At 42.2% G+C, this 22,984-nt stretch overlaps 1 protein-coding gene across 1 annotated transcript in view; it reads right to left on the reverse strand.

The window, feature by feature from the left end:
* Nucleotides 1-10,481: 10,481 nt before the first annotated feature.
* KLHL31 (kelch like family member 31) overlaps nt 10,482-22,984 on the reverse strand; it is a 150,713-nt gene continuing 138,210 nt past the window's right edge. The window contains exons 5-7 of the mRNA XM_029944476.1: nt 17,237-18,441; nt 14,782-15,520; nt 10,482-10,834 (exon numbers count right to left, since the gene is read on the reverse strand). Coding sequence (XP_029800336.1) covers nt 14,788-15,520; nt 17,237-18,408 — 1,905 coding nt within the window. The 5' untranslated portion in view covers nt 18,409-18,441 and the 3' untranslated portion in view covers nt 10,482-10,834; nt 14,782-14,787. The remainder of the gene's footprint in view (nt 10,835-14,781; nt 15,521-17,236; nt 18,442-22,984) is intronic.

The raw sequence follows: 22,984 nt of genomic DNA on the forward strand, positions 1-22,984 counted from the left end.
CAGAGCCCAGCACGTTGCTAGATGTAATAAATGTTCAAGAAGGATCTTTGTTTTTCATAAAAGGAAAACTTATTATGACTGCATAAAATTCAGAAGCATTTGAACAGTCAGGAATGTAAAAAATGAAATGAAAGTTAAAAAGAAATAAAAAAATAAGAGACAAATGGCTGCAAAATATCAAATCTATGAATTAATAATAAAAATATTACTAAGTTTAGCTAGGGATGATGCTGCATTTGGGGCTGTGTGTGTGTTGTTTTAAAAACCAGCCAAAGCATTTTGAGGTAATACTAACTTTTGCTGATTTTTAAGAAAATTTTAATGTTGGTTTATTTATTTTGAAAGAGAGAGAGAGAGAGAGAAGGAGAGAAAATCCCAAGCAAGCTCCGCACCACCAGTGCACCACCAGCACAAAGCCCAGTGTGGGGCTCAAACTCATGAACCGAGATCATGAGCTGAGCTGAAATCAAGAGTCAGCCGCTTAACTGACTGAACCACCCAGGTGCCCTTGGACTTTTACTGATTTCTAATAGCAGCTCAGAGGGTAGAGAAATGGTCTTTATTCTTCTAAACGTCTCTATTTGGTCGTGTCCAAGTTCAATGATAATTTAAGTAATAATGAACCTTTTTCTTCAAACAAAATGCAATATATCATCTATACTCTATAGGGTCCACTGAAGTGGAAATGATGTATGTACAAGAATTATAGAACAACCATCTATATTAGAAAGACACTACCTTAGGAATTATCATTCTATCAGACCTTACTAACAGCAAATATAGCATCACAATAGTAGAACTAAAAAAAATTATCAAAATGATTTTTAAAGTCTTTATTTTTTAAATGTTTATTTATTTTTGAAAGAGAGAGAGAGAGCATGAGCAGGGGAGGGGCAGAGAGAGAGGGAGACAGAGGATACAAAGTAGGCTCTGTGGGCTCAGTGCAGAGTCCTATGCTGGGCTTGAACTCACGAACCATGAGATCATGATCTGAACTCAAGTCAGAGGTTTAACCAACTGAGCCACCCAGGCGCCCCTGAAAATGACTTTTAAAGAGAAAGACCACAGGCAAATAGCCGGTTGTTATGGATACACAGAGACTGGGTGCTTTGAAAGTCGAATCAGAACTGCATGTGACCCTGATTCCAGAGTCCTCACAGCTCAACCCTCCCCTTCCCCTGGGGACCTGATGACCCAGGGAAGGCCCAGATTCTCTTGGGCCTGTGCCCAGGGCTGCTTGTTGAATAGCAGGGGCTTTAGTTTTCTACTGTTGCTGGACGAATCATCCCAACTGAGTGCCTTAAAGCAACACACGCTTATTACCTTTTATTCTGCCGGTTGGAAGTGTGGGTTAGCGAGGCTGGTTGCTTGGACCCAGGCCTCACGAGGCTGTCGTCGAGTGTGGACAGGACAGATTCGTCTGGAGAGGCTCATTCCATGCTCCTTCAGATTGTTAGTGGCAAAACCCAGTGCTTCACAGCTGTCAGACTGAGCTCATCGCCTCACCAACTGGCCGCTGGGGGCTGGCTGTCGCTTCTAGAGGCTTCTCTTCAATCTCCGCACGGGGACACCGATGCCTCAGAGGCAGCAATACTGCAGTCAATCCTTCTCACACTTGGAAGCTCTTTGACTTCCTCTCCTGCCGCACCTCTGACTCCACCTGGAAAGACTTCTCGCTTTAAGGTCTTTAGCAATTAGATTGGATCCACCTGATTGATCCAGGCTGGTCTCCGCCCCTCATGAGCCACAGCCTTAATTAATTAATTTATTTTTTTTAATGTTTTATTTATTTTTGATACAGAGAGAGACAGAGCATGAGAGGGGGAGGGGCAGAGAGAGAGGGAGACACAGAATCTGAAGCAGGCTCCAGGCTCTGAGCTAGCAGTCAGCACAGAGCCGGATGCGGGGCTCGAACCCACAAACGTGAGATCTGACCTGAGCCGAAGCTGGCCGCTCAACCGACCGAGCCACCCAGGTGCCCCCCACAGCCTTAATTTAAAGCCCCTTTTGCCAGGTAACAGAACATATGTACAGGATCCAGGCGGTAGGGTGTGGACATTAACCGGCCTCGTGTGAGATCCCTCGGAAAAACTAGACTTTAAACTGTGTTTCAGCCAACATTTGCATGTTTGGCCATTTTCTGGTCCTGGCGTGTTGGGCTTACTTTCAGTTGGCAATCAACCTTCTTGAGCTTCTTTTGCTGTGGGACATGATCCGTCCAGCTCTCAAAGAAGGAAGCTGTGTGTTGCCATTCTCTCCAGCCATCTTCCTGTAGGGAGCTGTGTTTCCAGTTTAGAGTGCCAAGCTTTCCTACATTTTAAGAAGTTTTTCCCTCTACTTCTAAGGTAAATGACCTCCTTGGCTGGTTTTCTGCAAAGTTTCATTCCATGTTCTTGATAAAGTTCAGGCAGTATTTGACGTTTCAATGGACGCTCTTGAATCTCACCTTCAGGCTGTGAATTTTTAGCCATTAAAGATGGCTATTGTTTGGAAACTTTTCATGACCTGTAAGCTCTTCATGCATTTGATTTTATTAAAAATCCTTCTTTTAAAATTTTATAATTTTTTTATTTAAAAATCTTTTAAGTTTAATTTTCGAGAGAGACAAAAATTGTGCTTGAACCCATAAAAACTGCAAGATCATGACCTGAGCTGAAGCCAAGAGTCAGACACTTAACAGGCTGAGCCATCCAGGTGTCCCAATCTTATTTAAAAAAACTTTTAAAATTCCTGGTTTCTCTCTTTGAAATCTTCTTTAAAATTTGTTTTAATGTTTTATTTATTTTTGAGAGAGAGAGAGAGAGAGAGAGCGAGCGAGCGAGCAGGGGAGGGCCAGAGAGAGAGGGAGACACAGAATGTGAAGCAGGCTCCAGGCTCTGAGTGGTCAGCACAGAACCTGATGTGGGGCTGGAACCCACAAACTGTGAGATCATGACCTGAGCCAAAGCCAGACCCTCAACCAACTGAGCCCCCCAGGCGCCCCCTCTTTGGAATCTTCCCAGGAAACATTTAAGTTAGCAGCATCAGTGAGTTTCTTCAAACTGACTTGTGGCTGTGTCCAGCTCCCTCTTGTCTACAAGTGGCCGTCACCCATGAGGCCATCTCTAAACCGAGCGGGCTAATGGATCATCTTCAGCACAATTTCAGTCAGAGATTTTAGCTGGCCTTCTTTATCGTGTATGGCCTGTTTTATTCATGTGGCTTGAGTTTTCAAGCATTTCCCCCTACTTTTCATCTATCATAGAATCTTTTGTGGTGAGTGTTTTCATCCAAGCCATCCATTATTTTCTTCAGATGTTGTTCTACATCCTTCTGAGATTCCTTTAAGACATTTTTTTTAAATGCTTATTTATTTTTGAGAGAGAGAGAGGCAAAGAGAGAGGGAGAAAGAAAATCCAGAGTGGGCTCTGTGCTGACAGTGGAGAGCTCGATGCAGGGCTTGAACTTACAAACCCCGAGATCATGACCTGAGCTGAAGTTGGATGCTTAACTGATGAGCCACCTGGGTGCCCCACCTTGAAGACATTTTTGATGAGAGTTACTAGGGACTGGAGGGACTTTGATTCATCTGCCAGTGACCATGTGTCTGCCTTTGAAAGTGTGCCTTTATTATTCCGTGAAATAAAATGAAAGTTTGGGTGTCTTGCTTTTCTTTTCTTCTTCTAAAAAAATTTTTTTAAGTGTATTTATTTTGAGAGACAAAGGGAGCAGGAACAGGGAGGGTGAGAGAGAGAGAGAGAGAGAGAGAGAGAGAGAATCTGACAATCCCCCAGCAGGCTTTGCCCCGTCAGCGTGGAGCCTGATGTGGGGCCTGAATGCAAGAACCATGAGATCATGACCTGAGCCAAAATCAAGAGTCAGATGCTTTACTGACTGAGCCACCCAGGTGCCCCATAGGGGTCTTGCTTTTCTATGATCCATCAGGAAGGCCAGCTGTATCCTCTAGTGAAGAGATGAACTTGCTCAGCTTTTGGTCAAGTGCTGCCCAACATGGTGCTTGTCGCCTCGGAGGACTCACCTCCACTGGCGCAGTCCGGTCTTCTCCTTCACTTTGCTGTATTTTCCCACCCCGGGCAGATAATCTTTTGCCTAGCTCTTTTCCCCCTTGTTAAAGAACGTGGGCTCTTTATTAAAAAAAGCAATGCCAGAACTCCCAGGAAACCCAGAGAGAACCGGGCATTGTCTCGAGCTTTCCGCCAAGCCCGAGAGCACAGCGCAGCGGCGTGCCTGCCGGAAAGGCAGTGCTGTGGCGGTTGGCAGGCCTCCATCACCCCACAGCGTTCTGCAGTGCCACTTGTGGTCGCCTGTATCCTCTGAGCCACACGACTGGCACAGAACCCTGCAAAGTGTGCCACCTCTGACCCAAACAACTTCCTAAGTCCAGGACAGACCATTAGTGGGGCTGGGAGAGGGGGAGGCTGGTCTTGCAAAACAGTGCTAACTTTGCTCTGCCCAAGCAGAGAGAAAGGGCACAAAGCGAGTATTTGTATGATGCACCGAGGAGGATATGGAAAAGGCCGGTGCAGCCAGAGAAGACCAGCCTGTGAGCACCGGCCTCCCTAAGCTCCATCTGCAAACCTACAGCAAACCCCCTACAGCAAACCTAGGAGGCATCAACTCCGCGCTGTGCCAGAACCCAGGCTCTGCGTGTCAGGGCATAATGGTGTCACTCGCTGGAGGACTCCCCTCCCCCAGCCCTGGGTGACACTCAGCTTTGGATTTAAAGTTTCCTTCTGCAACGGGAGCCCTGATCTGCATACAGACATCACAAGGACCTCCCACCCCTGAAGGCTCCCTCTTTCTTCTAAGTTTGGTCAGTGCAGCAGTGGGGGGGCCCTGGAGGGGATGGAGGTGGGGTGGTGGCTGGGGGCAGAGGACAGAGGGCTTCCTCAAAGGTACTAACTTGCTGAGCTGGACTTCAACTAGAAGGATTCAGGAGAAATGAAGGGCGGGGGGGCTGACAATGTCTTAGTGTTCTGTGGATTTTTGTGGAGCCAATTTGTCGCCATGGGGAGACTCTCTTCCAATGGCCCTGCCACTTTCAGGGGGGCTCCCAAGGTTGCCCAGGGTCAGCCTCCCGTCCACCACATCACTTTCAGAAGTGTGCCTCGGTGTTGTGTGTCTGAAGAACAGGCAGATCAACCTCTCAGCTGAATGTCCCACTTCCTACCTTTTTATTTATTTATTTTTTAAATGTTTTATTCAGTTGTGAGAGAGCATGTGCAGGGGAGGGGCAGAGAGAGAGAGAGAGAGAGGGCAGAAGATCCAAAGCCGGCTCTGTCCTGACAGCACAGAGCTCAACGTGGGGCTGAAACTCACAAACCATAAGGTCATGACTTGAGCCCAAATCAGACGCTTAACCAACTGAACCACCGAGGCGCCTCACTTTTTATCTTTTTAATGCAACATGTCACTCTCCTGGTACCTCTGGTGAACTCAGGCCCAAAGCCTGACTGTTCATCACTCAGGACTCTGCCTTGTCCTCCGTATCTTTAACCTTGAGAGAAACGAGAGAAGCACTGATGGAGGCCAGTGTGGGGCTCTGAAGGGTCCGGGGGGTCAGGCTGCAGAGACCCTGCTCCCAGGAGCCCCTCCATTTATCTCTCATTCATGAATCAGAAGAAGTCCTCTGGGCGTGGATGGGTAGGCTCTAAACCGCTCAGGTTCCTACATGTGGCCACGAACACAGCTGCCCTCAAGAAGCGTTTAAAGAAATGAACATTACCTCTCAACTCATTTAGCTGTCATGTAATGTAAGGTGCTGGAGTCGGGACGGGTATAAACCGCGGAATGCAAGCATGGTACTATAAAGGCAGATATGTCTCTGTGTCTCTCTTTATCTCCCTATCTATGTCCCCTAGTCAGCTTGGGCTGAGGTTGCTGTAAAAAAAAAAAACCATAGACCACATGGCTTAAACAAAAGTTTTTTTCTCACAGTTCTGGAGGCTGCAAATCTGAAATAAGATCACCAGTGTGGTTGGATTCTGCGTGAAGGCCCTCTTCTTGGTTACACATGGCCATCTTACTTTTATCCTCGTGGGGCGGAGAGCACTGACTCTCTTCCTCTTCTCTGGGGACGCTGATCCCATCACACAGCTCCGCCCTCAGGACCTAAGTACCTGCCACAGGCCTCACCTCCAAATGTCATCGTACGTGGTTTCACCATGTGAATTTCAGGGGACGCATTCAGTCTATGACAATGTAACTATATATATACACAGACACACACACACATACATACATACACACATATATATGCATATATATTTATATTAGGATTAGTTTCAGCATTTAGCTGGTGTTTATTCAGTGCTTACTAAATATACATATATATGCACATCATTTGATAGAATGTATATAAATACAGTTTTACACATAAACACTGATCTATACATATACATATTCTATCAAATGTGTGTATGTATATACATAACTATATTGAATACACATTTTAAATATAGACACTAAATATTTATTACTAAAATAAAAACACTAAATAAACGCTTGCTGGCTAACTGCTGAAACTAGTATTAATTTGCTTTTGAATATTCAGCAATTATTGAGAGAAAGCATGAGTTTAAAAAAATTTAATGGGGAAAAAACTATAGAAGTATCAATCTTCTAAGATATTTTTTTTTACAAATATTTCTTTCTTTTTTAAATGTTTATTTTTGAGAGAGAGAGAGAGAGAGATAGAGCAAGCACAAGCAGTGGTAGGGGGAGAGGGAGAGGGAGACACAGAATCTGAGGTAGGCTCCAGGCTTGGAGCTGTCAGCACAGAGCCCGACATGGGGCTCAAACCCACAAGCCATGAGATCGTGACCTCAACCGAAATTGGATGCTTAACTGACTGAGGCATTGTAAGTCGCCCCTGAAAGATTTTTTAAAAAACAGAAATGTACAGTAAAGGTTTGGCTGGATAATTCCTTCGATGTGTACTGTTTCTTGGCAATGTAACTTTTGGCTGCCTCTGGTTTAGAGAAGACCTATTATCATGGTCATGTACAGTATTTGTGCTCACCTCTTCCAGGGTAAGGGAAAGTGATCTGAGTATAGTAGATACACAATAAGCATTTATTGATTGAATAAATGAACACCACTGGAATAGGAATCTAGCAAGCAGTAAGTCATGATGGTTTTATTATTTCATTCATTCATTCATTCAACAAAAAATACCGATACCCTGGCTGCACACCAAGGATTGTTCTAGACACTAGAGGTACAGCAGCGAACAGGGCAGACATGGCTCTCACTTTCAAGGAATGTATTCTGCAAGGGGTGAGGGAATGTACATAAACCGGCGAGGAAATGTCCCGGAGCTGCAGGACTGTGCTGTGGTCGTGTGCGGGAGAGGGGAGGCTGGGAGGGAGCCTCCAGCAGGAGCAGTAGCTGCCGGGAGTGGCAACCATGGCCAGAGCAAGGTGCAGAAGCTTGGAAGGCAGGAAAGAGATACCTCAACCACCCTCTACCTCCTCTTGATGCCTCACTGGGTAAATACAACCTATGGAACAAAGAGTCTGAGTCCAGAGAAAGCAGTCCCTGGGGGTCAGCCTCCTAGAGCACAGAGCAGGACAAAGAAAGACACACAGAGCAGGATCAGAGGTATGGGGTTGGGAAAGGAAAGGAGAACACTCTCCAAATATAGTCAATAACTTCTCCTTTCCTTCTTCTCCTTCTCTTTCTTCTTTTGCAAGAAGAGAGAGAATCTTAAGCAGGCTTTACGCTTAGTGCAGAGCCTGATGTGGGGCTTGATCTCATGACCCGAGCTGAAATCAAGAGTTGGATACTCGACCGACTGAGGCACCCAGGCCCTCCAACTTTTACCCCTTCTAAGCTCCTTGAGGGCAGCCTAAGTTAGGTTTACCTTTCTCTTCTGCACAGCACCTAGGGAGCACAACACTTGGCAATAAGTAAATGCCTGTTAATTTAATTGCATTTTGTAGGGTTGGCTCTGCCCAAATGAGTATGCTTCAGGTGGCAGTCTCCCATGGGAATTCTGGTTCTTCACTTTCCCTGGGGGAAACACAGCACCTTTTTACGATGGTACTCCCAACAGTGTGCTTGGTACATGACTATGTTCAATGAATATTTGATAAACAAGGAATGGATTTTTTCTACATACAGAATCCTTTGTTACCTATATGCAAAACTGTGATAAAATAAAACACTTCTTGGGGCACCCGGTGGCTCAGTTGGTTAAGTGTCAGCCTTTGGCTTAGATCATGATCTCACAGTTCATGAGTTTGAGACCTTCATTGGGCTTGGTGCTAACAGCTCAGAACCCAGAGCCTGCTTTGGATTCTGTATCTCCTTCTCTCTCTCTGTCCTCCTGCTTGTGCTCTCTCTCTCTCTCTCTCTCAAAAGTAAATACATAAACATTAAAAAAATTAAAATAAAATAATTCTCAACTTGGAGCTCTGCACTAAATAGAAAGTTTGCATAAAGGTTAGGTAAGATGACTTGGGGGTCAGATTACAGCCATTTCATTTTCTTTCTCCCTTTCTCACTGAGGAATCCTCTCTTCTTGTGATTAAGAATAGATGCATGTATTTCCTCTTTTAGACTCTACATAATGTGTTCTGTTCTCCCCAAATGATCACACATTGGGAACCTCCTTGTATGACTGGAGTAAGAGGAATTTAGTCACAGATGTATGATTTTTAGTCAATATTGTTTTAGAAGAGGTAAAATAAAGAAGAGTTTAGAGTATTCTAGAAGTAGAGGGACAGGGAGACCCAAAAAGGGAGGGATGAGGGGGTGATTCTAGTATTGGATGGGTTTCCCTGATGACTTGGGGGAACCAGATTTATATTAACACTTGAGACTTACAGAATACCTTCCAGGGCCCTGAACTGAGAAAAAGCTACCAGGGTTGTCTGGACTTATTCTTCAGAAAGGAAAAGGCAAGATACAATAGAGGAGCTGAGTGCAAGTCTTATGAAGCAGGAAAGGGAGAGAGAAGAACCCTGCTCTGGTGTGAGCAGATCCAGCAGTTGAGGGGAGGCATTTTGCCTGGTAGGCTCCTGGCTCCATGGGCAACTATGGAGGAAAATGAGAGCAGTGGTTTCCAAGACGTAGTCATTCAATGTGCAGAGACAATGCTATACGAAATCCTTTCTTCTACCTCTTGGGCTCACACGAAGTCTTTTTCTTCAGTTCCCTTGTCTTTAGGTATGGCCATATGCTTAGTTCTGGCCAAAGTGATGTAGATGACATTGACATAGGGCACTTCCATACCTGGCCCACCCAAAACAGATCCTGCTCAGTTTCCTCCTCTAATTGTTGATAGGGATGTCTCCAAGATGGAAAAAGAATTTCTGAATGCAGAGCCCATAATGATTGCCTAAACATGAGCACAAAGCAAAAGCAGCTAGATAAAAAGATGTAAGTCTTCCGTTCATGTCACTGACCACGTCCTTCCTGTGGGCACATGCTGCAACAGTGGGGATGGAGGTAGGTTGGAGAGAACTGCTTGTCACTAAACCAAGGTCTTGTTTCTTCCATTTTGATATATCACCCTAATCTGCACTAGATAAATAGTAATTTTAAGAGGTCTTCTTTTTTCAAGAAGTTGCAATCACTTCTGTAGCTATGACTGAGTATCAAGGCAAAATCTGAATAGTAATTTCTCCAGGATGAATCAGACTGACTTTAAAAGGTGCTTCTCCAAAAGGGATAAGAAAAGAAGCCCCATAGATCTTTAGACTAACCGGAGGCCACTGTTTTTGTCCAAAGGTTTGGGAAAAGTGCCTCCTTGCCTCACGACTCTCTAAGGATCATGTCTAGTCTGAAACTGGGTGGAAGACTGGCGTTGGCATAAGGAAAAAGACATCCTACACCTATGTTCATAGCCTCTCTTGTGAATGTTGACAATGAAGGAAAAGAGGGGCCAAGTAGAGTGTTTCTAAAGGGGATGGGTTGGATTCTCTCCCTCCATCAAGGCTCTGTCCTAAAATGGACTTTCTAAGGCACTTCCCCTATAACCCTGATGAGGGGAAAGCCTAGAGGTGGGTTTGAATAGCTTTCTATCTCTAGTCTTCCTATCAAATTTGCCAAATGCAGTGTGTGTGATATGGTTATTCCTTTGATACATACTGGAGTGCTTTAGGTGTAATTAGTGTCATTAAATAATTTCACCTATGCTACAAATTGGATAAACGGGCTAGTATGTGGATGTCGGAGGCAGTGCAGACCTGTGGGGAAGCTTGGAGTTATAAATGTGGGAGTTCAAAGAAAAGTCAAGGAAACTCTGGGGCACCTGCTGATATGCTCAAAACTGGGAATGTGGCACCAGCTTGCTTTTGTTTGGGGACCATTTTAGTCTCTTTTCATGGTTGCAAAGCTTAGAGATATTTACAAAAAAGTCATTGCTGCCATTTAGAATTTTCTAGAAATGACTAATGGCCTCAACTGAGTGTTATTCTTTACTGAATCAGATCAAAGACGGAGCATCATATGTTGGTGACATTTCATTTGCTCATTTGGAAGGTGAGGTGGAAGAGTCAGGCTCTGCGGGTTTGCTGGTAACAATACAGTTTCATTTTCTAACTCGTAGTTTCATCACAAATGATGAGGAACCAGAGTCCATGCCAGGTCGGCTGTGGTCAGGGCAGGAAGGAGACTAGAAACCACCACGCTTCGTCTGTGACTCCAAGTGGTCAGGGCTGAGGGAGACCAAACATAGGCTTTTGTCTGAGCTACAAAACAAATCGCTATCGATGTATAAAAATACATTTTTCCTTGGCCAGTCTTCAAGCAATTGAAACAGCTCTTCAATTCTTTGTCATTTCTTTTCTTGTTGTGTTTTGCTGAAGTGAATCCCCATGAAAACCAACTAGAGGAAAAACCAAACACTCCAGTCATCACACAAAGGACACTACACCTGTCCACATGGATCACTGACTAAGCTCTTACTGAATGCAGCTTTATTGGTAGTGATAAGGTTACAGACACCACATACATTTTAGTTTGTTGTCCCTTATATAACACCAGAATGTTTAAAGCAAAGAATTTTTTTTTGCCAGAATTTGCTGAATAAACACAAAGTTGTTTTTAAAGGAGTATCCAAGACAAGTATTTTATCTCAAATTCTCTGAGAAGGAAATTTAAATGGTTTTTACCTTCTGAATGTGCTGGAGGTAAAGCTTTAATATTTGAGGTCCTTTAGTTCTCATAATTAGCATGGGAGGAGTGTTTAGGAAATTTTGCTACAGTGCTTACCGGTATGAAGAGACATACTGAAAAATCATTCCTCGTAATGCTGCCTTGTGCTAGAGAACATGTTCATCCACGGCTGGGAAGGGGATATAGCTCATTCAGAGAACATTCATTCAGAAAAGAATTCAGAAGAATCATTCAGAGAAGAGTACATAAACTTATTTCTTTGTTACTCAGGGAAAAAAATTAAATGAAGTGATTTTAGTTTCTTTTATCTAGTATCGTGGATAAATTCTGAAGGCATCTGGCCAAGATAACCAGCAAAAAAATGACCTTTTGACACGTTTCCAGGGAAGCCTCTAGTTACATGCGTATTTGTAAAATACCCTTACTATAATTGCTGCTTTGCCTTCAACCATAGAACCTTTCAGTACATTTTCACCTCCTTCTTACCTCAATTATACCCTTTTACTCATAACACGCCGCTACCATCTAATTGTTGTTTAGAATTATACTAATCTGTGCCATCACTGACCTTCCATTCATAACCAGTCTTACAACGGAGGAAGTAAATGTAAAACTCATTCAATGCCATTAAAAGCAACCAGTGCCTCACGGACAACACGCACTAACAATGGACGGACTACATGACAGTCTTGCTTCCTCCAGACTCGCACATCAGGTCTGTGGCGCACTCAGAAAAAGAGAGCTTATTATTTCAGCTGCTGGGTGACTTCCTATTGCTCTGATAGACTGAACTGATGCTTTTATTTAACCACAGGATGTTGGCATTACAAAAACAACACGTCCTTTTCTTTCAGAAAAATACAAGGAGGTATAGGGTTAGATCCTGAGACCGGGAGTGTAATTGAACATAAGCTTTAAACACATGAAAAATGAAGTCCTTTTCCAGTTGGGAAACACGGAGAAATGGTCGCCATTCTAGGGACAACTACTTCAATGGTAGCGTTGAAGAGTACAGTTCTCTTGCGTGTGAAAAGTGACACAGTCTATTTTGACTCTATATACCTTTGTGTCTTTCAGTTGTCAGTGAGGGATGTTCTAGGACCTAACACTCTTCACCAACACTTAATGTTCCATGCTCCCTACCAATTTGTTATGTCAGACATTCCAGGATCCTAAATGCATATTGGTCTTTATTTATGGACCTAGCTGTTGAGACGGCAGCAACGTCCCCGGGAACCTGGTACGCCCAGACATGTGGGTTTTCTGAGTCTTCAGATGAACAGTGTAGAAAACACATTACATGGTAATTTCAAATGATTTATCCAGCTCTAACACGTCTCCAGTCTCATCTCTAGAAAGCCACTTCTACATCTGTGCACAGGCTCTCATCGAGCTCTGATCACTGAAAAATCCCCTAGCGTCAAACTCCCCTCGTTCTTCCAAGACAAAATGTTACCACGGATTGATTCTCATTTCACTGCAAGCCTCAGGCCCTCCACTGCACTGGGCTTCCAGGATCTCAATGGGAGACACTACTAGCGAACACCAGGAATCATGTCTATTTGCCCACTCATGACCTGCAATCCATAATAAATTGCTTTTTTTCTTTCCACATATATAATATACTACAGGCATCTCAACTGTACAAGAACATACATTTATACCAAACTAAAAGCTGTCACCCTCACACAGGCTTTGTGGGTTGTGGCCAAAATAATTTATTAAAAATGAAAAGTTTATTTTCCCAAGGATGCTTCATGGACAAGGGTTATCTGTGGTTTGCACGATGGTAACTTAAGGGGCTCAGCGATTTAACTTGCTCCATAACTAGTTTCTCATACAGCCATCGTTTCCAGACCAAGAAGGAATTAAGGGAACGGTTATCGTTAATCTGCTCCACACGTGGTGGAGAAGCTCCGAATGTTCTGTGTGGGGCGAGGAAACAGCCCAGTGTTTTTACATTAACAACGCCTTGTCCTCAGCTGACAGTGTTGCAGGCTTTACCCGAGGGTCACCATTAAATACACAGAGACTGAACTTTTCATAAGGGGCAATGATAAAAAATTGTTCCACAAAGTGTACTATATGAACCATTTTTCACAGTTCAAATAAAATATTTTAAATATAAATATTGTAACTCTATCAATAACCTATCTACACAAGGAGAAATGGGATTAGTGAGAACCTAGTTACATTTCCATGTATCTCATGTTTAACCATTTAAATAGTTTTATTTTTCAAAACCCCATTGCACATAACCCATAACTGATAGGCCACTTCTCCAAAAACAAATAAACTATCAAAGAATAAAGTGATAAATTATAAGAAAGGAAAATATATATCATTTACTACAATCATCCCCTTGCTCCAAAACTTGGCAAACGTGTAAGAAAAATGATATCAAGTGGATAGACTTTAATTTGCAAAGCTAATTTGGGGCAGATAAGGTGAAAACATATATAAAAGAATGAGCACACATTATTTTGATATTTCTATATCAAATATGTGAGATAAGTGTGTTAGATTTTTAATTAAGTCAAGAGGACTGCTATGAAATGGGAAACAATGACATTTACCGCCAGGAGAAGCCATTCATCCTGTTATTGTGAAACCCAAGAATTCCAAACGTTCCCTTCATTTTCATCCATATAAAAAAGGGGGGATGGGTGGGAATCACATTACTGTTACCAGTTGTATAACCTTCTGGTTATATAAGCTTAAAGTTAATAATCCTTACAGCCATAGTTATACTTGGTGTTCTTCTTGGGGCTTACATGAGGGTAAAGGTTGCATCTCCGTGTAGTTTTTAGGTCAGAGTAAGGCTTTCATGACACTTGCCTTTCCTTTAATAGGGGACAAAGGTTAAAGTACAAATACCTCTAGGAGAAACAACAAAATGATCTAAATTTACACCATCAACTAAATGACCAGTAGTTCTCTTCTTTGAGAGCAGTGTTTTTTGATAGCAAGTACCCTGGCGACTGAGGCATAGAAGAAGAAGAGAACAAGGGATAAATCAATAGAAGGAATCAATGTGAGGGCCCCAGGGTGGAATCCCTGTTACTTTTAGTCAAACTTTGTTTGAAGCTTTATGACTTTGTCATGGGATGCCTTTCAATATTCTTTATTCAGTCATGTGTAGAAAAAGAAACTGCACTTAAATACAGAATTGTCTTTATGGATATGGATGGATTTCCATTTTAAAATAAAAGCTATCAATGAATACTTTTAACTTCCTAAAGAAAAAAGAAGAGAGAGGAAGATAAAAGATAAACTTTTGTACATGAAATTGCTTGCTCGCATAAGCTTCTCGTGTGCTAAAGTGTAAAAGAAAATTCTCAGATGTGGGTGTAACCGCTATACATGAAGGGGAACCGCCGAGGTGGAATAGTGCCTGCAACGAATTCTGTCTGCCACCCAGTGGCCTCTGAAAGAAGTGCTTCCTTTTCTTTGCTGCTTACCAAAAAAAAAAAAAAAAAAAAAAAAAAAAAAGACAGAGGTAGATTAAGCCATACCCGGAATTTAAAACCACCAAGACATATGCCTCGATATAGTTTAAGATACAATCATTGTAGTAAAGGTTGTATATTTTCCTTTCCGCTAACTCGAAGTTTACCCACGAATACCTATTTGTTCTTCCTGCGTCTCCGCATCTACCTGGGTTCAGATACTGACTGGCACCGAGGACACCGAGCTGGCTCGGGATTCCCGGGTCACGCTGTTGGGCATCGAGAGGGTGCAGCAGGACACGCCCACGGTGGCCTCGGGCAACTCGTCGTCCTCCGTCCACTCGTTGAGCTCCGGGCTGAAGCACTGGATGCACTTCTTGTACTTCTTCTCGCCCTCGTTCCAGCCCCCCACCAGGTAGGCGCGGCCGTGCAGCGCCGAGGCGCCCGCCGTGCTCACGCCCACCAGCAGCGGCGCCGCGTAGCTCCACTGGCCGGTCGCGGGGCGGAAGCACTCTACGGTCAGCACGTCCACACGCTCCCCGCGCGCCCCCAGCTGGCTACCCCCCATCACGTACACCCTGTCGCCCAGCGTGACCGCGCAGTGCCAGCCCCGCGGCGTGCTCAGGCCCGGCAGCTCCTGCCACGAGTCGCCGGCGGGGTCGTACGCGCACACCGAGCGCGAGTACGCGCTGCCGATGTACCCGCCGGTCACCAGCACCCTGCCGTCGATGACCGCGCTGGCGTGGCAGCAGCGCGCCACCTCCAGGGGCGTCTTCGGCTGCCACTGATTGGTGGAGGGCACGTAGCACTCCAGCGAGGCCAGGCTGCCTTCGGGATTGCGGCCGCCCACGGCGTAAAGGAGCCCGTTGAACACGCTCAGGCTGAAGTGCGTGCGCTTCTGGTTCATGCTGGCCAGGTGTATCCAGGTGTTGAAGCGGGGATCGTATCTGAAAATGGCAGAGGAATTGTGACAGCCTTGTTGGCGGCAGCCGGGGAACCCACGGGACTCCACAAACCACAGCGTGGAAATGTTGACACTCTCCCTGCAAGGAGGCTATCCTACCGGCGGAGCGCAGCCCCTCACCTGGAGGCTGGTGTTTCTCTCTCAGCCAGTAAGAGAGCGTGACACTTGGAGAAGGCAAGCCGGGCATTGGTGACTCCTCCTACACCCATTTATAAAACCCGCTGCCAATTGGAGAAGTCCCCACAGAGACCAACCTTCTAGTCCCTCTTTCTCCATATTCAAATACCCATCATGGGTAGTATTTATGAGACATGCGTGTGAGGGAGGCGGTGGAAACTGGCAGAAAGGAACATGGCCACGTCAACAATTCCACGTATTTTCAGACACTGGCCATCTCTCCCTCAATCTCACTGCTTAAGATAGGAGTTGGCTACTTGTATTTCTCCATCTCTCACCAAGACCTTCTCATTCACACACCTGTCCTGGCCACTGCAACAGTAAAGCTAAGTCACTCCACCAAGTCTTCCGTCATCTGTTTATAATGAGATCAATGGAACTTACACCTAAAAGCATCAACAGAGGCTTAACTTTTGATACCTCTTTATTTTTTAGCACCTCTGCTCAGGGAAGATTTTTTTAGGTTAGAAGTATGTTTTTTCAGTGTCGGATAATTATAGAGTAGGCATTCAAATCAACACTGCAAGCAGTGACCAGAATAGGAGTAAGAGTTACCCACAGGAGGAAAATAAGCAGTCATAGAAAACCTGTTTCAACTATTTACATAGTTCCAAAGTACTGTAAACACAGATTCTCTCCATTAGTTTGATTTTCCTTCATTTTTGTCCCATTTAACTTCCAAATCAAAGCGTAACCACATTTATAAAGGACGGAAATCAGTTAATTGTCTGGATTCACTTAAATGACACACAGACCTATAATGAAATAATAAAGAATATTTTTCATGATATACTGTATAAATTTCAGATCTTGCTCATTAGTTGTTTGACTTTGTATTGCACTATGATATAAGCATGACTTTCTACATTTCAAATATATGAAAATTGTTTTTAATATAAATATACAAAAGTAACATGGCATTTGAATACCATTTTCTGAAGGCTAGAGTGCACGTTTACTAGTTCTACATGCATCAGAAATGTAGACATTTTCTAAGGTATTCACTGTTCATATAAATATTTAAAATTAATTACCTGTCACATTTTTAACGATCTCATTCTATCTGCCAATTACAAATCCGACAGTCATCAGTAAGTCACTTAAAAGAAATTTCATATTATTGTGATCTTTTTTACCATCTAGTGTTAAAAACTACATTTGTACTCAGTTTCTTTTCAGACAAACAATGTATTGGGAAGGGCACTTTACTATAAATGAGAAAATGTGAATTACTACTTAGTAGTGGTGCAACTTCTCTGGGTATCAGATTTCTCACATGTACAACCAAAATAACCACATCTTCCCAGCTCATCTCATAGGCTTATTCAGAAATCTGGGGTGCACTATGTATATGCATGCACTTTATGTAATGTCAACTGTTATGTACATATGATATGGGATTATTATTGTTGATTTACTGAGCCAGTGAACTAAGCTAACAGACATGACTAATTTAATTCTATATAAGGGAAATTGTCTTATAATATTAAACCATTTCAGTTCCTAATAAAGGATCAAATACCTGCAGAAGTTGCTGACTGCATGCTTGGCTTGATTTCTCGCATCATTCTGGTCTTCGCCACCGGCCACGTAAAGAAATCCATCCATCACGGCCACACACTGATTAAAACTCTTGGCTGGCATTTCTGTAAGCTTGCTCCATCCATTTTCAGGGTCTCTGTACAAGATGTCTCTACTAAGGGATTTCTCAGTGAGGCCCGGACGTCCCCCAACAGTGACAAGGACTCGACAACCCCCGCGGATTCTCGTGCGCCTAGACTGCAATGTGTTTTGATGATATGGAAGTAAGTGGTAGTTCATAGCATCTACAAGAAGTTTGTGACAGTCAGCATCTTGCATCATTCTTGGTACAGACTGAACATAATTGACCAGGTCTTGTGCAGAGATGGTACCAAAGCGAATATTGCTCAAGAGATCTGCAGCATATTTCATTCTCTTTTGGTCAAATTCTAACCATTTCATTGCAATCTGGAATGCTACTATTTCAGAAGGCAACTGTAAGTCATCATCTATGAGAAGTTCATTAATTTGCTCAAATGTAAGTTTCAAAAACTGATCTGATTCTGCAAATTCAAGGAAGTTATCCCGGATAAATTTCTGGGTTGCTGCTTTTGCATTTTTCAAAGAGTATGTTTCAGCAATGTTAGCAATGTACATGCAATTCTCAACACTCATCTCCCGTATCAGAAAATCACTGCACATCTTTACAAGGGTGTGGATCTGAAGATAAACCGCAGCAGAAATAATGCTTCCTATTGTATACAAGGAGAGAGTCAGCTTTCCAGTGTAGGCATATGCGATGACAGTAGCCAGGCCCATCGGTGCGATATCATTGAGATCCACCCTTTGGGTAGACGGGTCTTTTTTTAGGATGTTGTAAAAGTATTCACTGCATGAAGCCATCACTGACTTGTGAACATCAAAAGATTTGGTTTTGGTGCCAATGACTAAATCGCAAAGGAAGTTCTCCTGCCTCATTCTGCTTAAGCCTTCCAAGAGGTTGGGGCCATAAGAAGCATCTGTTAGTTCAGAAGAAATGCAGGTAAGGCCATTGCTTCCCTCTAGGAGCGCATTCAAAGCATTCAGTTTGTTTAGGGGGCTATCTTCTACGATTATGGTCATCTCATTGATATCTCCTTTGTTCTTTTTTAGAGTCTTCTTTTTGGGGGCCATGTTGGCAAACACACTGTCACAGGCAAGATCTTGCTACAAAAAAAAAAAAGGCATGGTTTTATTTCAACTGTGCATTGAGCTTTGAAATGCTACATTGAGAAACTTCTTTTACATAATAGTTTTTTAATGACATAATGTAGATTAAACCTTAAAAACTGACTTAAAGACTTACATTAAACTAGGTGTACATTTTATGGACAGTTTGCTTCAGCATCAAGAACCTAAGACAATTTTAGAAAGATTTCTAGTATCAAATGAGACTTCTCAATACCTATACTGCGAAGTAATTTTACATAGCAGAAATGACCAAATATTCTCTGTTCTAGCTGTATAGTAATTGTAGAATAATAGTTAAACACCCCTTGATCGGCTTAGTTTACTCTCATGAAAAAGTGAATTATAACTATGCTGAAGTTTTCCTCAATAAAATACTAAAATTCAAGAATCCATGTGAAATGTACATATATTAGAATAAATATGGAATTTAAAAATCAGTGGATAAGGACTTGTAATGATACATTAGTTCAATTAATTTCTACTCTACATAGTCACTAAAATAACTTTCTGATGGATGAAATCCCTAAGTCACACTCACACTCACACACACACACACACACACACACACACACTTATACAAAAACTAGAACAAAGTAAGTGTTTTTCTTTTTGTTTTTTAATTTTAGTTTAGGAAAAGCCTTCTTAAGCGTAATCCCAAATCCAGAAGCCATAGGGGAAAAGACGGAAATATCTGAATACAAAAAAAGAAAACTATAAAACAACACCAACTGTTTAAAAGACAAGCAACTGATGTTTAAAAAATGTTTATAACATTCTTTTTTTCAATGTTTATTAATTTATTTTTAGAGAGAGAGACAGAGAGTGTGCATGAGTCAGGGAGAGGCAGAGAGAGAGGGAGAGAGGGATCCCCAAGCGGGCTCAATCTCACAAACTGCGAGATCATGACCTGAACCAAAATAAACAATTGGATGCTTAATCTCTGACCCACCCAGGCACACTCTACCTTGTTAAAAGTTGTAACATCCTTGACAGGTAAGAAGTTAATTGACATGATATTTAAAGAACTCCAATAATTAATTAACAATAGAGATGTAATCCGGTTAAAAATTTTTGAGGAGTGTGACTAAGTAACTAGATTGTTCACAGAAAATAAAATACAAATAGTTGATAAGTATATTTTTTAAAGCTAAACTAATCATAATCAGGGAACTGTCAACTGAAATACAGAAATCCTTTTTATTTGTTTTTTTATGGACACATTTTGCTTATCAGATGGTTAAAATATTTTTTAATATTCATAATATCAGATACTGGTGTGGTGCTCTCCATACATTATTGATGGGAGTATGATTGATGCTAAATCTAAATCTAGGAATGTGTCTTATAGAGTATTCTCCTCATACAGATATACTTATATGGATAGTATCCATTTTCTTTATCAATGTTATAAATATTTGAGCTGGTTTTTAAACTTGCATGAAGTGGCTCCGAACCTCTGAGATGAGTTAAGCTTTAGTATGAAACAGACTTGAAATATGTTAAGTTTAACAAATACCTGCCTAGTCCTTAAAATATCATTGATTAAGTTGTTTTAGGTTTTTTCAAAATATTGAGCATAGTCACCAGAAGATGTTATACTTGGACTTTTCAATGGATTTTATTTACAGGATGGTAGTAGTCGCTTTTTGTAAGATTACTGTGGTTTTTTAAAAAGTTTTTAAGATTGCAACATAAGTATGTATAAATTCAACAACTCAGTTTGGTACATATTATTCCAGATAACTGGATACACTTATACAAACTTGTATTTGCATATTTTTGAGCAGGAGGAAAAGTCCTTATTTGTAAAGATTAGATTTCTTTGGTGCAAATACACTCATTGTGACTGCTTTTATCTATTGCTTAACCACCAGCTTGTCAAATTCCTGAAAATGTAGCAATTGGCTCTCAGGAGCCAGTAAGAGTCCTCTCCAGCCTACCACTCTATGAGAATTTACATCAAAACACACTTATGCTGTATTATTCAGCAGTTTGCTTTTTTCACCCAGCAGAAACTTATGTACTGCCTTCCATGTCAATATATACATGTATTCACATCATTCTAATAGTCACATAAAATCTCATACTAAAGGTGTATAAAGCATATGCAATTATTCTACTGAGAGACATTTGGGTAGTCAGGCATTTCATAGTTTTTTAAAGGCTGTGTGTGTGTGTGTCTGTGTGTGTGTGTGTGTGTGTGTGTGTCTTTTAAGTCTCACTGTTAAATTCACCTGACGGGTAAAACTTGGCTTTGATCCTTCTTGAAAGGTCTTCAATTTAATTATTGGAATATATGCTAAAAATTTCATAATCTTTTTATTTTGTTTGTCCTTATTCCTTTGATGTAGAAGACTCATAGCAAGTACATGGGAAACACAGAAGATCTTTCTCGTTGCCAGGGCCTTTCGTCTTCCTCATTGAGTTCAGATTGTCATATTCATATTTATATTTGTTTACAAGATGGCAGCACGTATGCCCTGCTTCATTCTTTCTTGCAAGCAATGTCAGATGCATCCTGACCTTGTGAAACAGATTTTCAAGTCCCCAGTCTTCAAATGCTTTTGAGTTAGGTGGTTAGTGTCCTCTTGATGGATTTTTCTGGGAAAATGTAAAAATTTTGTTCAGCAAGTACTTCTCAGACACCTGCTGCTGTGTGGGCAGCTCTGGGCTGGGACCGATGGATAATACGATATGTAATTTATGTTACAGACAAGGCATGACAAGTATAAAATGGTAGTGAGTAACTAGGTAAGCACAGCAGAATAATTCTTTTTTAAACATCAGTTTCTCCTATCTGGAGTAGAAGAAGCACCAATGTGTCTTTGGGAAAAGCCTGGTCTATTTTCTTGGAAGAGCCCCTTTGGACAATTTATTCACATAGATGTTGGGCTCATAATCACTCATTATTTTGGAGAAAACCCTGAACTTAAAGAGTAATATCAATGTTTTAGACTGACATGGTAAATATTCTGTTCACCCATCATCAAATGATTATAGGAGTCCCCTTTTTATCTGTGCTTTTGCTTTCCTCCATTCCCGTTACCCGTGGTCAGCTGTGGTCAAGAGGCAGATGAAGTCCTTCTGACATCATCAGAAGGCCAAGAGTAGCCTAAACACTACATCACAACGCCTCTGTCATTCATCTCACTTCATCATCACTTGAGCATTTCGTCATCTCACACCATCACAAGCAGAAGGGTGAGTAAGGTACAGTAAGATATTTTGAGGGAGAGAGCACATTCACATAGCTTGGATTATAATATGTTGGTAGAGTTATTCTATTTTATTATTAGCTATTGTTGTTAATCTCTTACTGTGTCTAATTCATAATATAAACTTTATCCTAAGTATGTATGTATAGGAAAAAACATAGTATATACATAAGCTTTAGAACTATATGCAGCTTTAGGCATCACCAGTGGTCTTGGAAGGTATCCCCTATGGATAAGGGGAGACTACTGTACTCATTGGTAGCATATAGGGTGATATTTAAGATATTCAACAACTGATAAAACAACCACCTACTAAATAGTATGGAGTTGTCACAGGTCACAGTTCTGGAGCTGAGTTCCAGAGGCTTCCCTGGCTAACACTGTGTAAGTCTTCAGTTGCTGGATAATAGTGGGGCCCAGGGGCTCCTTGGAGAAGGCTGGAGGGGTGGGAGGGAGTCAGGGGGAGGTCAGGGCAGCAACTATCTGTCTGCTTATTTGACTATTTACCACCTGTGTACAGAAGGATCTCATGATTTTAACAACTGGTATACTGTACTGAATCATTCTTGTCTCAGGGATGGGGTATAAGTATGAGGTTTCTGAAGAAAAGAGAGGATCTAGCCTCAACAACACAGCAGTATGATGGGGCTCTGGAGACATAGGGCCAGCAGGGTGACTAGTGGGCTCTAGGAGCAATAATATATGATTTCCAGTTTTAAATATTCCTTTTCTACATTGTTATTCTCCTATTATCACACTTAATTGAGGAATCTCAAGTATCCTTAATAAAGTCTGATAAATTGCTGATTAGCTCCTTCTCTGCCCATAGGAATATCATTTGGAATTGGTGTGAAGACCTTAGCCTCTGAAGAAGGACCGCTCGAGTTTAAGAAGCAGCTGTGGGGAGGAGGGTGGGGGCCATGGATTGGAAGGGGGTGGGGAGAGAAGCTGGGGAAATTACCAAACAACCGTATGGAGCAGACAAAGCATATGCGAGGTGCCTGAGTGGCTCAGTCCGTTAAGCATCGAGCTCTTGATTTCTGCTCAGGTCACGATCTCACAGCTCCTGCGTTCGAGCCACACATTGGGCTCTGTGCTCTGAGTGCAGAGAGAGCCTGCTTGGGCTTCTCTGTCTCCCCCTCTCTCTCTAACCCTCCTCTGCTCATGCTCTCTCAGAGACTCAAAATAAATAAATAATCTTAAAAAAAAAAAGCAGGATGACTTTGTAGACGAGTCAAGAGTTGGAAAAAAGAATTAGCATTGTATGAGTTCCCCTACCCTCGCAAAGTTTTGCTGTGTTTTCC

The sequence above is a fragment of the Suricata suricatta genome, chromosome 7 (assembly GCF_006229205.1).
Source record: "Suricata suricatta isolate VVHF042 chromosome 7, meerkat_22Aug2017_6uvM2_HiC, whole genome shotgun sequence".
NCBI classification, from domain to species: Eukaryota; Metazoa; Chordata; class Mammalia; order Carnivora; family Herpestidae; genus Suricata; species Suricata suricatta.